The following is a 26,640-nucleotide window of genomic DNA, read 5'->3' as shown; positions in this document are numbered from 1 at the left end:
GTGAAATTTTGTGCTGGCGTTATTTCCTCCGGGACATCTTCATCCTTTTTGTCACAACCACTTTCCTCATTTATGCTGATAAGTTGCCTTCGTTAAGTTCCTCTGGCTGCAGATTTATAGTAACTCAAATGGCAGCAGTGTCAACATTCCCATGGTCAGCTAATTCTTCTTTATAATTCTACTTGTTTTGATTTGAATTTTACTTCCAACATTATCACTTATTGGTTCCTTGTCACACTTTCATCTTGGTTGATCAATTCCCTCTTTTGATTATCCATTTGAAAAGAATGTTGCCTGGGTTTATCACTGAGAAACAAGGAGACAACATAATGACATGTTTTGCTGTCTGAGTGAATAGAATAATGAATGTGCAGACACACAGACTCTGAAAGAAGTGACCTGATTGGTGACAGATCAGGATGTGCATCTGTCATTTCTACACAGGGATAAGTGGACTGTAGAACTAGTAGTGAAGTTTGTACTTTATTCAATTACTCACAGTTAATACATCATAGTCACTGAAATTGGAATCATATTATTGGGTGACTGGTGTTATTTAACTAACCTGGTGACTGAAATCCATGCATATCAGAACCATGCACAGAGAATTACTTGAAAAATTAATGTCCTTATGGACATAAAAGATAATTCTACATCCAAGAAAGAAGAGCCATGTGCATTCTTTCAAAGGAATATTGTGAAGACAAGAATTCTTAGAAACTAAAATAGGAGTTGAAAGAAAAAAAATCCAATGAAAGTATTGAAGGGGGAAAGTCAGGGAAATGTCCAAGAAATGAACAAAAAGATGAAAGACAATAGAATGGAACAAAGACAAAAACATTAGAGGATAAATCCAGGAAACCTGACTTTAACCATGGGAGTTCCAGAAAGAAAGAAGAGAGAAATGAAAGAAAAAAAAAACTGTCAAGGAAATAAAACAATACATTTCCTCCAAAATAAAAGACACAAGTCACAAGTCACAAGTCTCCAGCCTGTAACAGCCCACAGGGAGTACCCAGCATAACACTTTCAAGGCCCATTACTGTGGAATTTCAAAACACTGGGAAAGAAAAAAGAATATTCTCAAAAATTCCAGAAAGGCCGAGAGAGAGAGAGAGAGAGAGAGAGAGAAAGTGAGAGATAGAGAGAGACAGAGAGAGAGGAAGGAAGAAGAAGAAAAGAAAAAAGAGGCTATATACAAAGGATCTTGAATAAAACTGACATTAGATTTCTGGATAGCATGTTTGAATGCAAAGACACAAAGACAATGCAGCAACTTCCATTCCAGCCAAGATGGAGAAACAGGGACTGGATTTACCCACCCACCTAAAACAACCAAAAGAATCAGACAAAATATATGAAACAATGGTTCTGAAGGCACTGGACATTGGGCAAGGAAGCACAGTGATCCCCGAGAGACAGGAAACTAATGAGGTGAACCCAATGACTGCTCCAGTTTACTGGTTAGAGAACCCTGGATACCTGCAAAGGAAATCCTTGATGATTCAGCAGAGGACTGATGAGCACATAACGGGTGAGCAATTCCCCAGGGCTGGGGAAAGAACCATCCGAAAGGATTCAAGGGAACAATATATGGTGCTCACACAGGGCTGAGAACAACACCTGTTCCCACCAGCTAACTTGGGAAAACATATATCACAGCATTGGGGAGACTATTTTGGAAGGTCTTAGGCAATGAACACTGCTCCAGACCCACCAAACTACAAAAGTAAGACCTGAAAGAATCAAACTGATTCCAAATGTCTCAATGACATCCTTGAACAAAGTTCAAGAACATTTATAGGAATACAAAAATATCTAGCACACCACAAGGCAAAATTTATAATATATGGCATCTTATTAAAGACTACTAGGTTTCCTTCCTGTAGGAGATGGCTTTAAAAAAAAAGTAAAATAACAAAGACTATCAGGTATGCAAAAAGGCAGAAAAACACAACCCACGATAACAGTAATCAATCAACTGAAAGTGATGTGGAACTGATACAGATGTTAGAATTAACAGAGTAGGACACTGAAGGGTATTTATAACTGCATTCCATATGTTTAAAATGATAAGCTACAAACCAAACAGAACTTCTAGAAATGAAAAGTACAATGTCTGAGATACAGGCCCGGCAATAGTAACTATCCAAAATAAAACACGGAGAAAAAGAATTTTAAAAATTAAAAACAGCATCTGTGACCTAGAGGACAACTTCAAGCACCTCAATATACATAAGTAATTGGAGTCCCTAAAAGACAAAATGAGAGCAAGAAAAAAAAAAAAATCTTTCAAAATAATGGTTGAAAAATGTCCAAACTTTTTTTTTTGGGGGGGACAAGGTCTCACTCTGTCACCCAGGCTGGAGTGCTGGGACACAATCACAGCTCACTGCAGCCTTGACCTTCCCAGGCTCACGTGATCCTCCCCCTTCAGCCTCCCTAGTAGCTGGGACTACTGGCATGTGCCACCATGTCCAGCTAATTTTTTTTGTGTGTATTTTTTTTTGAAGAGACAGGGTTTTGCCATACTGCCTAGGCTGGTTGTGAACTCTTGGGTAAAAGAGATCCACCCGCCCCAGCCTCCTAAAGTGCTGGGATTACAGGCATGAGCCACTGCACCTAGCCTGCCATGTCCAAACTTGATGAAAGCTATAAATCCAGAAATCCAAGAAGCTCAATAAATCCCAAGCCGATAAGAAACTTGAAGAAAACATTACCAGGGCACATCATAATCAAATTACTCAAAACTCATGATAAAGAAAAAACTGTAAAAAGTAGCTACAGAAAAAGTTGTGTTACATACAGAGAAACAAAAATGGGGATGACAACAGATTTTTGTTGAGAAACAATGCAAGTAAGAAGAAAGTTGAGCAGTATCTTAAAAGAATGAAAGAAAAAAACCCGTCCATTTAGAATTCTATACCCAGCAAAAATATCTTTCAAAAATGAAGGTGAGGCCAGGTGCGGTGGTTCACGCCTGTAATCTCAGCATTTTGGGAGGCTGAAGCAGGCAGATCACCTGAGGTAAGCAGTTCAAGACCAGTCTGGCCAACACGGCAAAACCCCATCTCTCCTAAAAAATACAAAAATTAGCCAGGTGTGGTGGTGCACACCTGTAATCGCAGCTACTCAGAGGCTGAGGCAGGGGAATTGCTTGAACCCAGGAGGCAGAGGTTGCAGTGAGCTGAGGTTGTGCCACTGCACTCCAGCCTGGGCAACAGAGGAAGATTCTGTCTCAAAAAAAAAAAAAAAAAAAAAAGAAGAGATAAAGACATTTTTATACATACAAAAGAACTTGGGAGGCTGAGGCAGGATCACTTGAGCCCAGGAATCGGAGACCAGTCTGAACAACATAGTAAAACCTCATCTCTAAATAAACAAAACAAAACAAAACAAAAAAGCTGAAAGAGTTCATCACCAGCAGGTCTTTGACGTAAGACATGGTTGACTCTTTCAGGCAAAAGGAAAATGGTAACAGATGGAAATACGTATAGAACTACACAAAGGAATGAGGAAATACTTACATGTATAAATAGATAAGTTTCTTTTTTCTTTCTTTCTTCCCTTTTTTCTTTCTTCTTTTTTTAATGAGATAGGATCTCGGTCTGTCATGTAGGCTGGAGTGCAGTGGTGTGAACACAGCTCACTGCAGCTTCAACCTCCTGGGCTCAAGGGATCCGCCTGCCTCAGCTTCCCGAGTAGCAGGGACTACGGGCATGTGACACCAAGCTCAGGTGCCACCAAGCTTGGCTAATTTTTTGGCTTTCTGTAGAGATAGTCTTTCCATGTTGCCCAGGCTGGTCTCAAACTCTGGGCTCAAGTGATCTTCCCACTGTGGCCTCCCAAAGTGCTGGGATTACAGGTGTGAGTCACTGCACCCAGCATTAAGATTTTTTATTACTTAATTCTTTTAGAAAATCACTGACTAAATAAGAAATGTAACAATGTTGCATGCTGTTAATAACATATAAATGTAAAGGACACTAATAGCACAAAGGTTGGGAGCTGGGAAATTTAAGTATACTACTGTAAGGTTCTTATGCTATATGTGAATTGATATAACTTGAAGGAAGACTATAATAGGTTAAAAGAAAATACTATATATCCTAATTCAATCCCAATCAAAATTTTACCAGATGCTTTTATATAAATTTATAAGCTGATACTGAAGTTCATAGGGAAATACAAAGGACAGAACAGCCAAAATAACTATGAAAAAGAAGACCAAAGAGAACAAAGTTGGAGGAAGGCTGAAGGTGGGGAAAGGAAGGCAACCTGGAGTGGGTGAGAGCAACAGAGCTGAATCCTGACCTATCCTATTTATAAGTCAAAAGATAAACAGAAAAATCAAGAAGTATGGATGGAGCTGAAGGCCATTATCCTTAGCAAGCTCACACAGAAACAGAAAATCAAATACTGCATGTTCTCACTTATAAGTAGGCACTTTGTTCCCCTAAAACGGACACAAAGCGAGGAATGATAGGCGCTAGGGCCTACTTAAGGGTAGAGGGTGGGAGGAGGATCAGAAAAAATAACTACTGGGTACCAGGCTTAGTACCTAGATGATGAAATAATCTGTACCACAAACTTCTGTGACATGAGTTTACCTATATAACAAATATGCACATGTACTCCAGAACCTAAAAGTTAAAAAAAAAAAAAATGAAGCAGCAGCAGTAAGTACATTATTTGAGAAAATAAATATCAAAAGAAAGAATTGAAAGTGGTTGTCTCTGAGGGACAGGATGAGGGTAGCAGAGGACTGCTGCTTTTTATTATAAACTTTTCTTTGTACTATTTGGCTTTTAAAGACAATGTTTGCATCTTTCACTGAAAATACTTTTTTCTTTTTAAATGTCAAGGGCTTCACAAAGATTCACTCAATATGTGAAAAATCACTACTGCAATGGTAAATCATGACTTGTCTTTAAAGGGTATACACAACTCAGCTCTGTTACGAATTGGTTTTATGACCTTGAATATGACAGCTTCTCTGAGCCTCCAGTCCTCTTCTGTAAAATTGTAACGTGACAGAGGATGGACCAGATCACCTCCAAGTCCCTTCTGGCTCCACCAGTCCACGTTTATCAGGTAACATTTTTGCTTACACAGTTACAGATACTACCTACCCATTCCTTAAAATAATACATTCCATTTCTTCAAAAATGTCCTCCCATCTATCTTCACCTCCATCCATCTGAGTTACTGTGGTATTACTGTATTCCACAATCATTAACATTTGCAGATAGAAATGACACGAAAGAAAACATTCAAAGCCAGTTACCTAAACAACAAAGTTTAAATCTTAATCCTGTGTGTTTCTGAAGATGTTCCATTTATTTGGAAACTGTCATTTTTGGTTCCTTCTGGTTTTCCTATAAACCCACTAACTCTAACTTGAGAAGAAAAGAAAACCCCCTAATGGCATCTGGGCAGGGTCAAATTTGGAAGTAAACTGCTCCTTCACAAATAATGACCAAAAAAAAGAGGTAGGTGCCTGGAAGGATCCACCCACTCCTTTCTCCTCTCTGCTTGTGCACCCCCCTTTTTCTGATGCCCCCTGCAGGTAAATGACCAGAAATAAGAGAAAGCCATCAATCATGTGGAGAAGTCTATTCTAAATTCTCATAGTTTCATTATGTCATTAACTTAGCAATCCTAAATGGACATTCATGTCAGATTTTTACGCAAATTCCAAATGAAGGCATCATTAGCACTAACAATTTGATGTGATGAAGGAACAGGGTATGATGGCATTACCAGAAGGAGAAGAAATGGGGGGCCCACCTGAGAGGCTTCTCATCACATGGAGAATGTCATTTCAGCCCCCCTCAGAACAAAGAATCACCTACCAAAAGTTGTAACATCAAGAAACCACATGCTTCTTGCCTCTTGATTTAGTTTGTGATGACTCTTCCGGGGTTAATTTACAATTATAGCAAACTAGGAACTAATCTGCCAAGAATTCAGAGTCATTAATTTAAGATGATGAACCAATGTACCACATGGTCATTCACAAGAATTCCCCAATTCTCTTTATCAAATAGATGACATGATGTAATACTCAGAAAATAGTGGTGTGAATACTGATTTCTGCGGCATTGCATGCTATTGATAACCTTTTTATTTTCCCCTAAAAATGGCATGAAAAATCTTCAGATCTAATATTCCAAGGCATGTACATACTCCTACCTTCAGGTGGCTCTTTCAGTCTGAACAATAGGTAAGGCAATACAAATAAGGTAGATTATGGCGCAATTATGAAAAGAATGTCATTCCTCTCTGCCTTACTGTAAGCAAAGCAATGAAAAGCATTCCTAGCGTGACTTTGTACTGTTAAAAGAAACAAAACAGCCTGCATGGCCTTCTGAGCAGGACAGTGAGTAGGAAGACATGTTCCAAGTGTGGTAGAGGATCTCCTGTTCGTTCATTTATTTAAATATTTTTCCAAGTGGCCACAAGTCATTACTTGTTAGGTGCGGGAACACTAAGAAGAATACGTGACAATCCCTGACTTTATCTTTTTACTTCTTACAACAGTCCCAAAGGCAAAGAATTCCCAAGGACTCTGGGTGGCACAGGAGGCATCTCACAAGCCTTTTCTAGTGGCAGGGAAGGATCATAAATGGATATCTTAGGAGGAAGCAGGCATTTTGGAAAGAGCATGAATGGGATTTGGGAAGAGAGAGATGAGGGCTTGAATTTATTTATTTGTTTTATGACTCTGAGCAAGTTCCTCAACTAAAAAATGGGTTACTGTGAAGATTAAGAAACAAAAACAGAAAAGTGCATGTTATGGTGCCTGGCACATGAGAGACTCAGTAAATGTCAGTGGCTTCTCTGTCACCTTCCTTTCCTATGGTGGGAAAGGTGGACAGTCGGTCCATGTTTTTGGAGAAGACACCGATATGGGTCTTCAGAGAGAAGACGAATAAAAAACATCAGAAAAGGAGGAGAGAAAGAGAGAAGGAAGAGCCGTAAGGAGGCACAAGGAGTAAGAACAGCTTGTACAGGATGGTCCCCAACGCTGGGCAGCAAGGAGGAAAGTGTTCCAGCAGCTTTGCTGATGGGCAGGTAAGCCATCAGCTACGTGGGCATTAGCTAATACAGGTGTCTGTTCGGAACCTGTGGATCACCGAGAACCACCTCAACTGCCCTACTCTATCGGAAGTGTACACAGGTTTCTAGTTTCACAGTTCTACTTCTCCCCAACATTTTATTATGAAAACTTCAAATATATAGAAAAGTTTACAGAACTGTACAGTACAGGCACAGTGATGTGTGCCTGCAATCCTAGCTACTTGGGAGGCTGAGGTGGGAGGATAGCTTGAGCCCAGGAATAGGAGACCAGCTGGGGAAATATAGCAAGACCCCACCACAAAATAAATAAATAAATAAATAAATAAATAAATATGAAACCTTTGAAATACTAAAACAAACAAAACACAAAGAAACACACACATATAAACAACAACCTAAAAAAAACGGGTCTGGCACACTGGCTCACGCCTGTAATCCCAGCACTTTGGGAGAGGGGTCGAGGTGCGTGGGTCATCTGAGGTCAGGAATTCAAGACCAGCCTGGTCAATACGGTGAAACCCAGACTCTACTAAAAATACAAAATTAGCCAGGTGTGCTGGCACATGTCTGTAATCCTAGCTACTTGGGAGGCTGAGGCAGGAGAATCGCCTGAACCCGGGAGGTGGAGGTTGCAGCGAGCCAAGATCACACCAGGAGGCGGAGGTTGCAGTGGGCCAAGATCACACCACTGCACTGCAGCCTGGCAACAAAAGCAAAACTCCATCAAAACAAACAAACAAAACTACAGTAAACACCCACATACCCATCACAGATTTGAGTCCTTTTGCATTTGGGAAAAAGAGGCACAAAAGGGAGATTCTAGAATATTCTCGTTTTGCAAACCTTTGGCTTCTGCACTATCAGCAAGCTGAATGAAATGAAAAATCTTTGCTTCAGAGATTCTTGAATGGCCAAAAAGGAGGCCCCTCAAATCTGGAGATCGTATTTAAACATGGAACCACCTACCAGTACAAGGACAAACTTGGTTTTGGGCCACAGCAGTCATTTTTCATTCTTCCACCAACCTCCCCGAAATAAACACAAACATGCTGCAGTTTCTGCTGACTTACGATGTACCAGCAGAATTTTTAATAAGCATAAAGTGTCAAAAAAAAAAAAAAGAACTACGAGGAAAATGTTAAGGATTTCTATATCTGGCAATTAAAATACAGGATTTATACATTTAATGCTTTATTTCCACTAACACCACTATAAACTATACAGGACTAATCCTAAATGCACATGATTTGGGCAACTCAAACAGAAAATCTGTTTTGCATTTAGTTAAAGACATGGAAAAAACAGTATTTCACCTCCCTAACATCTAAGTGTGCTGAGGGCAATTTGTTTCAATTATTAGCAGCTTACACTATCACAAAAAATTATACTATTACATGAAGATAAGTACTCAATAATATAACACAATGTTAGAAACATAGATGATAATGAGACTTTTAATTATGGTTAATCAAATAAATAACATGAAGGTATCGAAAGAAACCATTAATTTTCAAATATTACTGCTATTATGAAACATGAACGCGTTCTAACACAACAAAGGTCATATAAGTGTAAGGTGATGTTAAACTTAGCTTCATGTTATTTAAAATAAAATCCTGAGATGACACACTGCTTTAATGTGTGAGGTGAAAGCAGGCTTTCAGTGCTGAATTCCAAATTTCTGCATACAAGAGCTTTTAAATGGAAATGCCGAATTTTATTGGAGACACTGACAAACCTTTCTATGTTTTCAAATTTAAAGAAAGCTAAGTCATTGCTAAAATCTCCTAAATTTTAATGAAATAATTACACATTTAAAAAAACTATAGAAATCTTAGAGTTTGTATTATTATTATTACTATTATTATTATTATTATTATTATTGAGACAGGGTCTCACTCAGTCACTCTCGGCCAGAGTGCAATGTTACAATCTCAGCTCACTGCAGCCTCGACTTCCTCAGCTCAAGTAATTCTCCCACCTCAGCCTCCCGTCACAGTTGGGACTACAGGGGCACACTACCGCACCCGGCTAAGTTTTGTATGTTTTGTAGAGACAGGGTTTCACCATGTTACCCAGGCTGGTCTTGAACTCCTGAGCTCAAGTGATCTGCCCATCTTGGCGTTCCAAAGGGCTGGCTGGGATTATAGGCATGAGCCATCTGGCCTGGCTGAGTTTGAATTATGTTTTAATAATACATATAGATAAATTTTTTGAGGTGGGGTCTTGCTCTGTTGCCATAGCATGATCATGGCTCACTACTGCCTCAAACTCCTTAGCATAAGCAATCCTCCCACCTCAGCCTCCTGAGTACATGGGATTACAGACATGAGCCACCATACCTAACTAATTTTTTGATTTTTTTTTTGGTCGTTGTTGTTGTTAGAGATGGGATCTTGCTATGTTGCCCAGGCTGGTCTTTAAGCTGTCCTTAAGCAAACCTCCCATCTCATCTTCCCAAAGTGCTAGAATTACAGGTATGAGCTACCATGCCCAGCCAATATAGATAATTTTTAATAAAAACAATTGTTCTGCTTCCACAGCTGTGCTTTTGTCAAAGTCTACAGAGCTGACACTTTACACTCTAGCTCGATTAAAGCAGACCTTCATCTAAAAATCAATCCATCCATTTGCCAGATGTGTTACAGCCCATACAACAGGTGAGAGGAGAAAGGCCAGATCTAAAAAGCATTTTCATAAATAAAGCATAAAACAGAAAAGCAACTGAAAATTATGAACTCAAATGTGGTAACTCATATTACATGATAATTCACTCATGAATTATCAATAATTCATAATTCTCTATTTACATTTTTAAAGTATTTTAGGTCTCTCATCAGCATTCTCTCCATTCTCAACCATCAAAAGAAAGGTTTCATGTAAAATTCTACTATAAAAATAGTATTCCAAATTGTCTGAAACCCTTAAAATTTTTTAAAACTGCAGTAAAGTACACATAAAATTTAGTGTCTTAACCATTTTAAGCATACAGTTCTGCAGCGTTATGTCCACTCACAATGCTGGGCAACCAATCTCCAGTACTGAATCATATTAAACAACTCGCCATTCCCACCTCTCCTCAGCCGGGGGCAATCACCACTCTCCTTTCTGTCTCTATGAATCTGACTTACTCTAGGAACCTCATATAAGTGGAATCATCTGGTGTTTTATCTTTTTGTGATGGGCTTATTTCATTTTGCATAATGTCTTCAAGGTGATTCTATAGCTAAGGAGCAGAATTTACATCTATATCTTTATCTTAACCAAATCACATTTTTACAATTTGCTTGAAGCAAACTGAAGCATGTATTAGAATCTCCTTCCTTTTTAAGGCCGATTAATATTCCACTGTAAGCATATGCCACATTTTGCTTATCCAAGTTGTCCACATCTCTTTTATGTGATGCTACTCTCAGGAATCCTGTTGAACTCTGAAAGAAAGCAATCTCAAAGAAAGCAATCATGTCCTGATCTACTGGTACAAGAGATGTCAAAGGAAGGAGACAAACTACATTCATTCATCTTTCCTGGACACCCAACCAGACAGATATGCCAGAGTGGGCATCTGTTAGAGCTATACCACATCTTTATTAAAAACCAAGTTTTATGTCTTTATGTACATTACATGGTAAAATCAATTTTCCTAGTTAATCATTCTATTTTATTAGTAACTGCACACTTTAAAATTCTGCATTTTACATTAACCAGACTCTAGTTTTATGCTGAATATTTACTTGAATTTCTTAAAATACTCCCTTGAGAATAGGCTGATCTCCTTTCTTACAATTGCACAGCTGGTAAGGTGCAAAGTAGCTGAATTCAGAGGGAGGAACGAGTGGGGGTGGTGGAAATTCTTCCTCACTTATTAAAAAAATAATTTAGAACAGGTGTAAAAGGTCTCTACCACTTTTCCAGTCTGAAATTAGCATAGCCCTTCAAAAGACAACTAGACCTAGCCAAAACTGGCAAGGAGGAGGGAAAGGTGGTGGCGGGTCAGCAGGAAGAGCTCTCAATTTGCTGCTAGAACATGAAGGCACAAAAAACATGGCACCTGCCCAAAGCATATCAATGATTCTAGTAATAAGAGCAATGTATTTAAAGTTCTGAGAGGAAACAGTTTTGGGATCTAGAATTCTACATCCAGCAACATTATACATGCAAAACAATATAACATTTAAGAAAATTACTCCCTCAAAAAAGTCCACACAAAAACCGCTGGGATGGCTGAAAGATTCTTCTGGGCAGCAAAGTTTCAATGACATAGGAATACACTTTCTTCTCTATGTCCCATTTATGTAACTTTTTTTCTCTGCAGAGGATAACATTTATACAACCATAATATTATACATGCTGTATCCTGGTTTTCGTCTCTTAGGATCAACTTATAAAGAAGGCACAAAAGTATGGATACAAAAAGTAGTAAATATTATAAATAATAACTAACCAAAGTGAGAAGAGGGCAGAAAGAAGGCAGAATATACATCCTAAATTCCAAATCTTTTATAGCAGTAATCAGGATATATTGTTCAAAGTTGGTAAGTCAAGAAATGGACGTATTATTTAAAGGAATAATAGAAACCACTGAAAGAATGTAACAGGAGCTGCCACTGGGAAGAGGAAATGAGAGTGAAGAGTGAAGATTTTCCTCCTTCATTTTACACTCTACTGTACTACATGAATTTTTTAAAATTATGTGCATTTATCACTTCGGTGGTTTCAAAGGTGTCATGGGAAACATTTTCTCTGCTAAAATATACTTAACTTATAAGATCTACATTGAATTTGCCAACATTTACTCTGCCCAAATATAAGAGAGATTTTGCTGAGGTGGCTGGACTAGGTAAATCTACAGTCCTTTCCAGAAGCTAAGGCTCTATCCCAAGGGATAAGCAAATTGTAAAAATGTAATTTGGTTAAGATAAAGATAGAGATGTAAATTCTGCTCCTTGGCTATAGAACCTAGAGCAAACAAAAGCTAAACAACAGGAAATTTCCCCAGAAAAAGGCAAGACTAGGGGCAGAAGAGACAGTTAGAGCAGACTGGAGGTGTCCCAAGAGGCCCAGGGCAAGAAAGAAGCACCAAGGAAGAGCCAACACAGAGCTTCCTGGACTGCAGTGAGAGAGCCAGCTGCCACCAGGGTCAAAGGCGCCACTGCTTGCGCTGTAGACACACATTTTGAAACAGTAGTGGACGGTTGTGGGTCTCAAGGTGAGAGGCACCTACTCAAAGTGATGAATGTCTAAGCACAGGGCCAAGACACAGAGGGCAAAACGGGCTGACTACACATTCTTCTGCCACAGAGCTAGTAGTTTCCAACCATTTTGTTGAAACCACGAGAAGGACCTTCTAAAAACGTCTAGTATATAAATTATAGGTGGAAATTTAGAGGGTGGTCTCCACTAAAAGGGTCAATGATTTTTTCTTTTCTTTTCTGAATCTCGTTCTGTCACCCAGGCTGGAGTGCAGTGGTGGGATCATGGCTCACTGTAGCCTCGACTTCCTGAGCTCAAATTGTTGTACCACCTCAGCCTCCTGAGTAGCTGGGACTATAGGCATGGGCCACCATGTCTGGCTAATTTTTTTTTTTTTTTTTAGAGATGGGGTCTTGTCATGATGCCCAGGCTGGTCTCGAGCTTCTGAACTCAAGCAATCCTCCAGCCGCGACCTCCCAAAGTGCTGGGATTACAGGCATGCGCCACTGTGCTCAGCCAATGATCTTTTTATTTGACATGTCTTTATTATTGTAGTGTCATAAAGAGCTTTCATAGGTTCACCTGATTTACTGTATGTTCCTAAACTAAAAATTCCACTATAAGGATTTTCAAAACTCTAACCCTCAGGTTTAGAAGAGACTGCTATTTGCTATTTGAGAGAATCAAAGGGTCTCACAAGTTTTTATCAATTTCCACGTCATGCCCTACACACTGTGCACAGTATAAAAGCATTTGGAATTTAAGAGCCAGAAGGGACTTCAGCATTCTTTCCACCAAAATGCCTCATTTAAAATGAGAAAACAGAGGCACATGCTGGGCTCTTCATGGGTATTTACTGAAGGGAAGAGAGAACGAAGAGTCTTTTCCGAGGTGCTAGGTGGTGGCAGAGCCTAAGCTGGAACTCTTGGCTTCTGGTTGCCTGATAAGTCAGTTCCCTGTCCACTCGCCCTACGGCTTCTGTTGTCTTTAAGGCATTTTTCAGTAGGAAGGGAGAAAACACTTGCTCCACAGGCCCATTGATGCATAAACATGTAAGCACTTTGACAAGGCAATGGGTCCTGGAATATGGTCCGGTGAATCAGAATTCTCCTTCCTAAAGGGCTTTTTCCTCACTTTCTAATGTAATACATATATTCAGTTACTTTCAGAAACCACTAGCTGCAGATGAAAACCATATGGAATCCAAAAACCGTAGCTTTGATATATGCATTAGCATTTCCTACCTAGCAGGAATTCCAAGAGCTACTCAATTTTCAAGGAAGGCTGAAATTTAGTCTCGTAGAAAGGAAAGGCTAGAGGGAAGAGACCAGCCAGTGGGATTTTCCCATCAGTTGAGATAAACCAAAGAGCAAGTAACCAAAGGGCATGACTGATTAAAATCTCTATCAGTGCAAAGTGGCTCTAAAAAATCATTCCCTTTAATTAGAGAACATTATAGTATTAATAAAATGGGAATAGTAATAGCACCTATCTTTCAGGAATATTGTGAGTGTTGGTGCTGGCTTATGGGGACTAAGTACCTATTAGTGAGATCTTACATGTTTCAGCATCGACTGTAGAGGAGTATTCTCCAAACACTATGCTACCCTGTATTTCTTCAGATCCCACACCACCAAACCAAATCTTCCTCCCTCTCACAGCAAACTGATGTTCAGTCCAGTTTCTCCAGAACCCAAGCCCTCTTTTTTTTTTCCAGTTGTTAACTATAAAGTGCTTGAATATTCTGGACACTGAATCTATTACAGGAAAGAAAAGAAGCACACTGCTACAATACCAGTGCAAACAGCAAAAGAAATGGATGCTCATCTCTAGCAGCACTGCTAACGGCCACGTGTAGAAGCTTGACTGCTGTGACCAGCTCTGCCAAAGGCTCAGAGTCAATTCTCTAAAGCAAATAGAAGTGAGTCACAGAGCAGTGCCTGTCTTCCTCTCAAACATAATGCTGCCCTCCGAATCTTAACTGTACCTTTCTAATTATGGATGCCTGAATTTTTAAATTTATATCTATGCCATTTCCCCCATACTTTAATCCCTTATTTTATTTAAGAGACTAATAACTGTTTAAAGAAAAAGAAAGAAAATGAATAAAAGCACTAATGTATCTATGGGGTTCATACAATATGTAGAAGTAAATTATAAGATAAAAGATCGCAAAGGATTGGGGAAGGGAGTAATTGGAAATATACTGTTAAGAGTCTCACACTGTTCATGAAGTAGTACATTTTTTGCTTGAAGACAGACTGTCAAAAACAAAAAGAGAAAATAAAAATAAAAGACTGTGATACTTGAAAGATGCATATTGTAATCTTAGAGTAGTGCTTGGCCAATAGAAATGTAATGTAACCAGGTATATAATTAAAAATGTTCAAATATCTACCATTTAAAAACGAAAATGAAGTCTAATTAATATTTCAACCTCATATATCAAAAATATTATCATTTCAACATGTAATCTGCATGTAAACAATGATTAATAGTTTACATTCTTCAAAATCTGGTGTGTAGTCTCTGTCTCAAAAAAAAAAAAAATCTGGTGCGTAGTTATATTCACAACCCATCTCATTTTGGACTAGCAACATTTCAAGTACTCAATAGCCATGTGGTTAATGGCTACCGTCTTGGACAGTATAATTCCACAGCAAGGGTCAACCTTTCTCTAAAGGGTCACAGAGTAAACATTTTGAGTTTTGGGGGCCATAGGTCTCTGTCATAACTACCCAACTTTGCCACTGTAACTCAAAAGCAGCCACAGGCAACATGTAAATGAATGGGTGGCTGGGCACAGTGGCTTGTGCCTGTAAGCCCAGCACTTTGAGAGGCGGAGGTGGGAGGATCACTAGAACCAAGGAGTTCAAGACCAGTCCAGGTAACATAGCGAGACCCCATCTCTATAAAAAAATTATTTAAATAAAACAAAATAAAAATAAATGAATGGGCAAGGCTGTGTTCCAACAGAACCTTATAAAAACATGTGAGCCACATGGGCCAGATTTGGTTTGAGAGCTGTAGTTTACCAACCACCAATCTGGAACAATGACTTTAAAAAACAACACAAAGTGGTATAAGCAAAAAGTCAATAGAGAAGATAAAATGGGATGATAAAATATCAGCAAATACTAAATAATACATAATTCAACCAAAAGGCAGTAGAGTAAGAGGAACAGAGGGACACAGAAGAAACAGGACAAACAGGAAACAAACCACAAGATGGGAGGCAGATCTGTCCTCAACATTAGTTCAATATAAATGGCAGAGATTGTCAGGAGCAAGAGCCAGCTATACGCAATTTATAAGAAACACACTTTCATTATAAAGACAAACCAGTTACCAGTAAAGACTGAACAAGGGCCGGGCGCCATGGCTCACGCCTGTAATCCCAGCACTTTGGGAGGCTGAGGTGGGCGGATCACGAGGTCAGGAGATCGAGACCATCCTGGCTAACACGGTGAAACCCCATCTCTACTAAAAAATACAAAAAACTAGCCGGGCGAGGTGGCGGGCGCCTGTAGTCCCAGCTACTCGGGAGGCTGAGGCAGGAGAATGGTGTGAACCCGGGAGACAGAGCTTGCAGTGAGCTGAGATCCGGCCACTGCACTCCAGCCTGGGCGACAGGGCCAGACTCCGTCTCAAAAAAAAAAAAAAAAAAAAAAAAAAGACTGAACAAAAATATACGACGCAAACACTAAGTATAAGAAAATAGGCAAGGTGTGGTGGCTCATACCTGTAATCCCAGCACTTTGGGAGGTCAAAGCAGGTGGATCATTTGAGGTCAGAAGTTCGAGACCAGCCTGGCCAACACAGCGAAACCCGGTCTCTACTAAAAATGCAAAAAATTAGCTGGGTGTGATGGCACATGCCTGTAATCCCAGCTACTCGGCGGGCTGAGGCAGGAGAATCTCCTGAACCAGGGAGTTGGAGGTTGCAGTGAGCCGAGATTGCACCACTACACTCCAACCTGGCAACAGAGCAAGACTTTGTCTAAACAAACAAACAAACAAACAAACAAAAATAATAATAATATTATTATTATTATAATAATAGTTATTATTATGAGATCAACATAACCCTGATACCAAAACTTGACAAAAATAGAAAATTACAGGCTGGGCGCAGTGGCTCACACCTGTAATCCCAGCACTTTGGGAGGCCAAAGCGGGTGGATCACGAGGTCAGGAGTTCGAGACCGTCCTGGCCAACATGGTGAAACTTCGTCTCTACTAAAAATACAAAAAAATTTAGCTGGGCATGGTGGTGTGTGCCTGTAATCCCAGTTACTCGGGAGGCTGAGGCAGGAAAATCACTTGAACCAGGGAGTCGGAGGTTGCAGTGAGCCGAGATTGCGCCACTGCACACTCCAGCCTGACGACAGAGCGAGACTCCATCTCAAAAAAAGAAAAGAAAAGAAAAGAAAATTACAGTTTAATATTCCTCATGAACAGAGATGCAAAAAATATTTAACACAATATCAGCAATCAAATCCAATAACATATTAAAAGGATAACACTTTACAGCCAAGTGGGATTTCTTTCAGGCATATAAATCTGATTAAACATTCAAGTATCAATTAGTATAATTCAAAATTTTAACAAAATAAAGGATGGCCAGGTGCACAGCTACCTAATACCAGCACTCTGGGAGGTGGGAGGATCTCTTGAGGCCAAAGGGTCCAAAACCAGTCTGAGTAACATAGTGAGACTCTTGTCTCTACAAAAATAAAAAAATTAGCCAAGTGTGGTGGTGCACACCCGTAGTTCCAGCTACTCAGGAGGCTGAGGTGGGATGATTCCTTGAGCCCAGGAGTTCAAGGCTGCCATGAGCTATGATTATGCCACAGCACTCTAGCCTGGGCAACAGACCCTGTCTCAGAAATATTAAAAATAAATAAATAAAAGACAAAACCCATAAGACAATTTTTAAAGATACAGAAAGAGCACCTGAAAAGATTCAATATCCACTTGTGATGTTGAATGATTTCTTAACGTACTAGAAATGGAAAGCAACTTCCCCAATCTGAAAAAGAATGTGTATGAACAACCTAAAATCTTACTTAATGGGGAAACATTGAACTTCTCCTCCCTAATACTGGAAACAAGGCAGGGATATCCACTCTCTCTATTTCTATTTAACCATATGCTAAAGGTGCTACTCAGTGCAATAAGGCAAGAAAAATAAATAAAAGACATAAAGACTAGAAAAGATGTAAAACTTGTGAACAGCATACAACGTAATTGTGCACATAGAAAACCTTATGGAATATTTTTAAAAATCCTATTAGAACAAATAACTGAATTTAAAAAGGTTGCAAGACATGAAGTCAATATATAACAATGAATTATATTTCTTTTTTTTTTGAGATGAAGTCTTGCTCTTGTCCCCCAGGCTGGAGTGCAATGGCGCTATCTTGGCTCACTGCAACCTCCACCTCCCAGGTTCAAGTGATTCTCCTGCCCTCAGCCTCCCGAGTAGCTGGGATTATAGTCACCTGCCACCACAGCTGGCTAATTCTTTTATTTTAAGTAGAGACACTGTTTGGCCAGGCTGGTCTTGAATTCCTGACCTCAGGGGATCCATCCGCCTCGGCCTCCCAAAGTTTTGGGATTACAGGTGTGAGCCACTGTGCCCAGCAACAATGAATTATATTTCTATACAAAAGCAGCAAACAGTTTGAAAATGACATTTAAGAAACAATTCCAGGCCAGGCCAGGCCTGGTGGCTCACACCTATAATACTAACGCTTTAAGAGGTCAAGGCGGGAGGTTCACTTGAACCCAGGAGTTCAAGATCAGCTTGGGAAACACAGTGAGACTCTGTCTCTACAAAAAAAATTTTTTAAATTAGCCAGGAGTGGTGGCAAGTAGCTGTAGTCCCCAGCTATTTGGGTGGCTGAGTGAGTCAAACCAATAAAGGAAGAAAACTCTTTTAAACAAATTGTTAAAATGTTGTTGGAACAACCAGACAGTCATATGGGAAAAAATAAACCCTGATCTCCATATCTCACTCCACATACACGATTAATTTGAAATGGGTCATGACCTAAATGTAAAAGGTAAAATTACAAACCTTCTACCAAAAAAACAAAAAGAAGAGACAATCACTGCAACCTTAGCGTAGGCAAATATTTTTTGGGGGGGTGGGGGGAGAATCCACTAACAATAAAAGGAAAAACTTAATAAACAAGACTTTATGAAAATAAAAGATATCTGGCTGGATGTGGTGGTTCGCACCTGTAATCCCAGCACTTTGGGAGGCCGAGGCTGCCGGATCACTTGAGGCCAGGAGTTCAAGACCAGCCTGGGCAACATGGTGAAACCCTGTTTCTACTAAAAATACAAAAATTACCCAGGTGTGGTGGTGCACATCTGTAATCTACTCCGGAAGGTGAGGCACGAGAATCACTTGAGCCTGACAGGCAGAGGTGGCAGTGAGCTGAGATTGCACCACTGTACTCCAGCCTAGACAACAAAGCAAGACTGCCTCAAAAGGAAAGAAGAACAAATCAGAAATATGTGCTCATTTAAAAACATCACAAAGAAATGAATAGGTAAACCACAGAATCAAAAAAATACACATGCAGCACAAACATCTGACAAAGGCTATGTATCTGGACTATGTACAAGAACTGTAAGTTAATAGCAAAAAGACAACCCAATTTTAAAAAGGGCAAGAGACTTAAAAAGCCACCTCAATGGTCAACAAGAACATTAAATGGTAGTCAATATCATTAGCATCAGAGAAATGCAAATTAAAACCACAATGCAATACTGTTTCATTCCCTCTAAGATGACTAAAGTTAAAAGATTGACAGTCAGGTGCAGTGGCTCACACCTGTAATCCCAACACTTTGGGAGGCCGAGGCAGATGGATCACTTGAGGTCAGGAGTTCGAGACCAGCCTGGCCAACATGGCAAAACAACATCTCTACTAAAAATACAAAAATTAGCTGGGTGAGGTGGTGCGCATCTGTAGTCGCAGCTTCTCAGGAAGCAGAGGCCTGTGAATCGCTTGATCCCAGGAAGGAGGTTGCAGTGAGCCAAGATCGCGCTACTGCACTCTAGCCTGGGAAAAAGAGCAAGACCTGTCTCAATAAATAAATAAATAAATAAATAAATAAATAAATGAATAAAATTATAAAAGATTAACAGCATGAAATGCTGACAAGGATGTGGACTAAATAAAATTCACACAATAAAATGGCATATCAAACTCATACTATAAAATGCTATATCCACTTTGGAGATCTGTTTCTTTGCTTTTAATAAAGTTTAACACATACTTATCCTAAAAATCAATAATTCAGGCCGGGCGCGGTGGCTCAAGCCTGTAATCCCAGCACTTTGGGAGGCCGAGGCAGGCGGATCACGAGGTCAGGAGATCGAGACCATCCTGGCGAACACGGTGAAACCCCGTCTCTACTAAAAATACAAAAAAATTAGCCAGGTGTGGTGGCGGGTGCCTATAGTCCCAGCTTCTAGGGAGGCTGAGGCAGGAGAATGGCTTGAACCCGGGAGGCGGCGGAACTTGCACTGAGCCAGGATCGCGCCACTGCACTCCAGCCTGGGCGACACAGCGAGACTCCGTCTCAAAAAAAAAAAAAAAAAAAAAAAAAAAAAAAATCAATAATTCTACTCCTACATACGCAGACAAAAAAAATTCTCTTACTGAAACATTCACAGCAGCCTTACCGATAATAGCCCCAAACGAGAAACAGTTCAAACGTCCACCATCAAGAGAACGGGGGTAAAATAAATGTTGCACATTTACATAATACTACTCAACGATTTAAAAAAACTACTGAGACGCAATATCAAGGATGAATTTTAAAAATATATTAAGCAAAAAAGGTAAACACAATGCCAAACGATTCTATTTTTTATAAATTCCAAGAATAGGTGAAACTAATCTTACAGTGGTAAAAATTTAAAAATGGTTGCTTAGGGTCATGGGAATTGTAGTGGGAATTTGGGATTGTTTGAAAACGGACATAAGGAAATTCAAGGGAAATAGAAATGTTATGTATCTCGCTTTGGTTGGAGGTTATATGACTGCATACAACTGTTAAAACTCTTTGAACTAAACATTTACAATCTCTGCATTTTATTTTATCTTAATCATACCTCAATTTCTTTAATCTCTAAAACACCATTTTTAAAGTATAGAGGGCAATCTGAAATATTAACAGTGATTGCTTCTGGGTGTTGGGATTATGGTTCATTTTTTTCTCTTGTAAATTCACATTGCTCTAAACTTCACAGTTTTCTTTTTTTTTTGAGACGGAGTCTGGCTCTGTCGCCCAGGCTGGAGTGCAGTGGCCGGATCTCAGCTCACTGCAAGCTCCGCCTCCCAGGTTTACGCCATTCTCCTGCCTCAGCCTCCCGAGTAGCTGGGACTACAAGCGCCCATCACCTCGCCCGGCTAGTTTTTTGTATTTTTTTAGTAGAGAAGGGGTTTCACCGTGTTCGCCAGGATGGTCTCGATCTCCTGACCTAGTGATTCGCCCGTCTCGGCCTCCCAAAGTGCTGGGATTACAGGCTTGAGCCACTGCGCCCGGCCTTCACAATTTTCTATAATGAACATATATATGTATACATTTTTCCCATTTTCTATATGTGTTTTGTAGTTTCACAAAGATACCAAATGTTGCCAGCATTTATCTTCTACAGGGAGGATTATGGGTGGTAAAAGGAAGTGTGAGTCAAGCATTCTTTCTACAGTAGGCACATGGTTCAGTATCCATAGGATCTGAAAGCTCAGGAGATCAGGCAGAGGCAGTTCTACTGAGAAGAGCAAGGGATGAGACACACATGAGTTCAGTTCTAATCCTGGTTCTCTCACAGAACTACTGAAGAAGACACAGAGCCTCCATCTCCTCATCCCTAAAATGGGAATAAGACATATCCTGGGCCAGGCACAGTGGTTCATACCTGTAATCACAGCACTTTGGGAGGCCGAGGTGAGAGCATCACTTGCATCCAGGAATTTGAGACCAACCTGGGCAATATAGTGAGACCTCATCTCTACGAAATATCAAAAATTAGTCAGGCGTGGTGGTGCGTACCTGTAGTCCCGGCTACTCAGGTTGAGGTTGGAGGATCACTTGAGCTCAGGAGGTCGAAGCTGCAGTGAGCTGTGATTGTGCCACTGCACTCCAGCCTGGGCAACAGAATGAGACCCTGTCTCAAAAAAAAAAAAAAAAAAAAAAATCCTGTCTACCTCAAAGAGGTTTTGTGAGGGTTAACCAAAATAGCTGTGGTCTATAAAGCAGTCTCTAAAATACAGGGAATTCAGGTCGTAGTCATTTCTGAAATGATGTGAAAAGTTAGAAACGCCATCTTTCTCAAAAGTCAGATTTAGTACTTACGATCCTATAAGAAGCAACAAGAAATTGCTAGAACTCTGGCCTTTTAAATGAACAGCTGAGAGCCCTTACCTATTGTTGCGGTAATAGTGATTCTGCAGGGCGTAGGGTATGCACTGGGGGTTTAACCGTTTGCTGTCAGCCTCCTTCCAGCCATCTTCAGTCCACTTTCTTTTGATCTGCTTCTCTTCCTGTTTTTTCCCCATATATTCAGCATAGGTTTGGATCCGATAGCTTTCTGCATATTTGCTGGTATTGACAGCTACAAGGAAAAGAAAAAAAAAAAATGCTTACTAAAGTCTGGCCTAGCCCCAAAGATACCACTTTTGAAATGTGGCCTAAGGTGGTCAAAGGAGCCCCATCAGGCCTGAGGTCTGACCCCTGGTTCTGCCACCTGGAAGACAAATGACCTTGGGTACACCCTGTAAACTCTTCAAGTCTGAGTTTTCTCATCTGGAAAAAAAAGTCATTGCTCCCCAATCTCCTTTTCAGTGTGAAAGTGCTTTATAAACTGTAAAGAACCATAATGATGTAAGTAAAATACTAATTTTCAAAATATTTGCAGTCAACATTACTATTTGGATATTATTCATTTTCAGAGTAACAAAATGAAAATAAACAAAACACTAAGGAAAAACTGTAAACCCTCACTATTTTCCTAAAATAAAATGACAACAAAAAACAGTATTGCCAGTGGTGGTGATTACTGTGTCATACACTGAAGATCTGTAAGTCTGTGTGCAGTGTTTTACATGCATTATATCTAATCTTCATAGTACACTTGTAAGAGAGGAAATGTTTTCACATGTGAGAAAGCAGGGTCACAGAGGTCAGGGGTTTGCTGCAGACCACCCCTGGGTAAGTGGCAGGGATAAGATGCAAAACTAGGTTCCCCAAACCCTAATACCAGGGTCCTTCTTTTGTGTGTGTTTTTTTTTTTTGAGACGGAGTCTCGCTCTGTCGCCCAGGCTGTGGCGTGATCTCAGCTCACTGCAAGCTCCGCCTCCCGGGTTCACGCCATTCTCCTGCCTCAGCCTCCCGAGTAGCTGGGACTACAGGCACCCGCCACCATGCCTGGCTAATTTTTTGTATTTTTAGTAGAGACGGGGTTTCACCATGTTAGCCAGGATGGTCTCGATCTCCTGACCTCATGATCCACCCACCTCGGCCTCCCAAAGTGCTGGGATTACAGGCGTGAGCCACCGCGCCCGGCCCAGGGTCCTCCTTATCACTCTGCACCTCACTCTGGACTCCGCAAAAAAAATTTTTTGGAAGTGCTTTATTATTTTCATTTTGTTATTTAATTTGTTTTTTTTTTTTTTAAACTATCAGGCTTTATTACCTGTTTTGTTACAATGAGTTTTAAACAAATTCGTACACCCACGTGTCGTCCATCAAGCGAATTAAGATAAAGAACATCCCCCTCACCCTCATGCCTGTTTCTAGACAACCTCCCACCCCTCCTTCACTGGACGAAGGCACCTCAGATGTATAGCACAATTACGGCATTATCTTCCTCAATTTGATAACTTTGCTGTCACCACTGCTATCATCAGGGCTTAATTTTGCCTTCTCTTGAGCTACCTATAACTGGAATTATACTACATATGCATTTTTTTTTTGTATTTTATTTATCTTATTTCAGTAGTTATAGGGGAAGAGGTGGTATGTGGTTGCATGGAAAAGTTCTTCAGTGGTGATTTCTGAGTTTTGGTGCACCTGTCACCTGAGCAGTGTACACTGCACCCAATGTACAGTCTTTTATCCCTCGCCCCCTCCTGTCCTTCCCCAGGAGTTTCCAAAGTACATCATTCTTATGCCTTTGCATCCTCATAGCTTAGCTCCCATGTACTCTGCAAATTTAAGACAGCTGCACAATACTTAGGACATGCCTCTGCTCCTTCCGCCTTAAAAGACTGCTAATTCTCCATAATGCGCTCTGGCTGGCAGGGGTACTTGAAAGCTGGGGCTTAATCCCCCCTTGGTGTTAATGCTTCAGACTAAGGCCAGGTCAGTTGTGTTCTGATCCCATGCTGCCCCCTCTTCTGAGGCTGCTGTGGATAGATCACAATGGCAGCATGGGAGTGAGAACCAATGATGGCCCCTTGGTGCCCATTTGTTACTTCTGGCTTCCAGTTTGGGCATATGCATTCCTAGCCCACTATCACTGCCAACAACTATTACCCACACTGGCAGTGAGACCATAAGAGCCTGGCCACACTGTTCACGGCTGCCTTGTACCTGGTAGCTGCAAAGTGCCATGATGTCAGAAACAGAATCTGTCTACCTGCACCTAGAAAACCCCTGCATATGGAATAGTTCTCAATAAAAATGATGTGACTGAATGCAGAGCAGAATACAGTGCTGGTGACGAGCATGCAGGCTTTGGACACGTCGGCACTGGACAAGGGAATCCAGTTTACCAGGGACCTTAAAACAGAGGGAAAGACAACTGTATGAGAGGCAGATGTCCCACATCCGGCACTTGACACATTTTAATCTTCAACTAGGCCAGATTTCACTAAAACTTAGTGCAACAAAGGTTTCTGGAATGTCATGCCCTAAATATTTAGTTATCTAAAAAACAGAACAAAACAGGAAAATACTCTACTTCTTCAGAAAACACAAATTTTTACTAAGAAGTTTGTGTACTTTTAAATATTCACTCTAGAGTTAAAGAGAACAAGAAAATAAAAACCTCAAAGTATTAGAGAGGCAGGGCACAGTGGCTCACACTTGTAATCTCAGCACTTTGGGAGGCCAAGGCGGGAGGATAACTTGAGCCCATGGGGTTGAAGACCAACCTGGGCAACACTGTGAGACCCCCCATGTCTAAAAAAAAAAGTGCTAGAGAATGTTCATATTATACAATGTCTCCCATAGAAGTCGAGTGAGTTACTGAAATGTGAGCTCAAAACAGCATGCTCTGCCTCACTCAGGAGATAAGCGGTGAAAGCAGGAGGTTCTGGAGACATGCTATTGAGTAAAGTTACTCATATCAGAGAGCCACAGAAATACGATCCTTTCCTGAAAATCTTATTCCTTGGAACAGTTGTTTTTCTTACTTTTAATGTGTCATATTTCTGTTATTTTTTCACTCATTTACCCAGCCTCCCAACAAGTTATATTCAGTAAACATTGTCCACCCATTCTTCCATGTGGTAACTGCTTACTGAGTGTTTTTGTCCCAGGAACTATGTCAGGTATTTGGTAAATCAAGACACAATCTCCACCCTCTCTTAAAGGTCACCCTGTCACATACCAGATTTATGTAGTGGTGATTTCCCTGTAAGCTTGTGATTCCCTAAGCTTGTGATAGATTAAAATATGTTCATCTATCAATGTGGATATATGAGAACCCATTGGTTCTACCATCATTATTCTGTACTAACTGTTAACCAATGAGCATCTCCTGGATTTTCTTCCATCTCATTTTTTTTAAGAAAGTTCTTTATTTTTATTAATATATTATTTATTTATTTGAGACAGAGTCTCATTCTTTTGCCTAAGCTGGAGTACAGTGGCACAATCTAGGCTCATTGCAACCTCCACCACCCAGGTTCAAGTGATTCTCGTGCCTCAGCATCCTGAATAGCTGAAACTACATGCGAACGCCACCACGCCCGGCTAATTTCTGTAATTTTCATAGAGACAGGGTTTCGTCTTGTTGGCCAGGTTGGTCTCAAACTCCTGAGCTGAAGTGATCTGCCTGCCTTGGCCTCCCAAAGTGCTGGGATTACGGGTGTGAGCCACCGTGCCCGGCCTGGCTATTGCATCCTTTAATCTAAAAGGTTTATTTTGCAAGCACACCCAAAAGGGATGACACCTGCAATAATCCCTCTGTTGCCAGGTGTGGTCGCTCATGCCTAGAGTCCCAGCACTCTGGGAGGCCAAGGTAGGAGGACTGCTTGAGCCCAGGAGTTCGAGACCAGACTGGACAATGGGGCAAAACCCCATTCTCTACAAAAAAAATACAAAAATTAGCCAGATGTTGTGACTTGAGACTATAGTCTCAGTTATTAGGGAGGCTGAGGTGAGAGGATCGACTGAGCCCAGGAAGTCAAGTCTGCAGTGAGCCATGAGTGCACCATTGTACTCACTCCAGCCTGGGCAACACAGCAAGACCCTACCTCGAAAAAAATCCTTCTCTCAAGTTTAATTTGGATTACCAAGTAGGAGAGGAGGCTTGGGTCAATATTCCCCATGAAAGCAAAGGTGATGACAGGGTCATAGAGGAGCTGAGACAATCTATTTAATGGTATCTGATTGTTTTCAATAATTCAGCTCCCAGCTGATAGACAAATGTTACAAACAACTCCCTAACCATGGCGAGGGAATTTATCTGAGCACATTTGGAATTTAGGATCACTTAAAAGGGGAAATAAATAACAGTCTGCTTTTCACTGCTGGCCTCCACGTGGCAATAATTTACCAGCATTCCTTCGAGTCCCAGCAGCTTTGCAGCTCTTGGCCTTTAATCTAGAAGCCAAGCTCTGGCTCGAAGCCACGCCTCTAATGGATGAATCAGCAAAATGAATTGGCTGTCAACTGTGTCCTCCAGCGATTCCAGCTCCCCTGTCAGAAGCAGCATGTAGCAGGCTGCTGGGTAACACTAACCTTTTCCAAATTTGTCAGGGAAATGATTCAAGGCAATCTATCCGTCTTGCCACTTTGTGAAAGCCACTGGGGAACCAAACGTGCCAAGAGTCCTCCCTGTTTCCCTGGAGGTGAGTGGGAGCAGTTCCCTCACATAAGAGTCTCAACCACTCCAGCTTCATTGTGCCTGGTCCATTGTCTCTTGACACTGCACACAGCATAGCATTTAATCTTCGGATGTTCTAGTCACCACACAAATAAAGAGACTGAGCATCGGAGAAACTAAACAGCTTGCCCGAGGTCTTGTAGGTAAGCAACAAAGCTGGCTTGGAACCAGGATGTGGCGCGCGTGACACACACATTTTAACAATGTAATACTGCCACATGTCTGC

The 26,640-nt window shown here is 40.7% G+C and overlaps 1 protein-coding gene across 2 annotated transcripts in view; it reads right to left on the bottom strand.

The window, feature by feature from the left end:
* Positions 1–26,640, bottom strand: part of PARN (poly(A)-specific ribonuclease) — a 189,496-nt gene that overhangs the window by 26,872 nt on the left and 135,984 nt on the right. For both annotated transcript variants that reach the window (XM_050774092.1, XM_050774093.1), the window contains exon 22: positions 21,725–21,914. In XM_050774092.1, the coding sequence (XP_050630049.1) occupies positions 21,725–21,914 (190 nt within the window). The remainder of the gene's footprint in view (positions 1–21,724; positions 21,915–26,640) is intronic.

This window comes from Macaca thibetana, chromosome 20, assembly GCF_024542745.1.
Source record: "Macaca thibetana thibetana isolate TM-01 chromosome 20, ASM2454274v1, whole genome shotgun sequence".
Taxonomy (NCBI): Eukaryota; Metazoa; Chordata; class Mammalia; order Primates; family Cercopithecidae; genus Macaca; species Macaca thibetana.
This window is presented reverse-complemented; position numbering and strand designations above follow the sequence as displayed.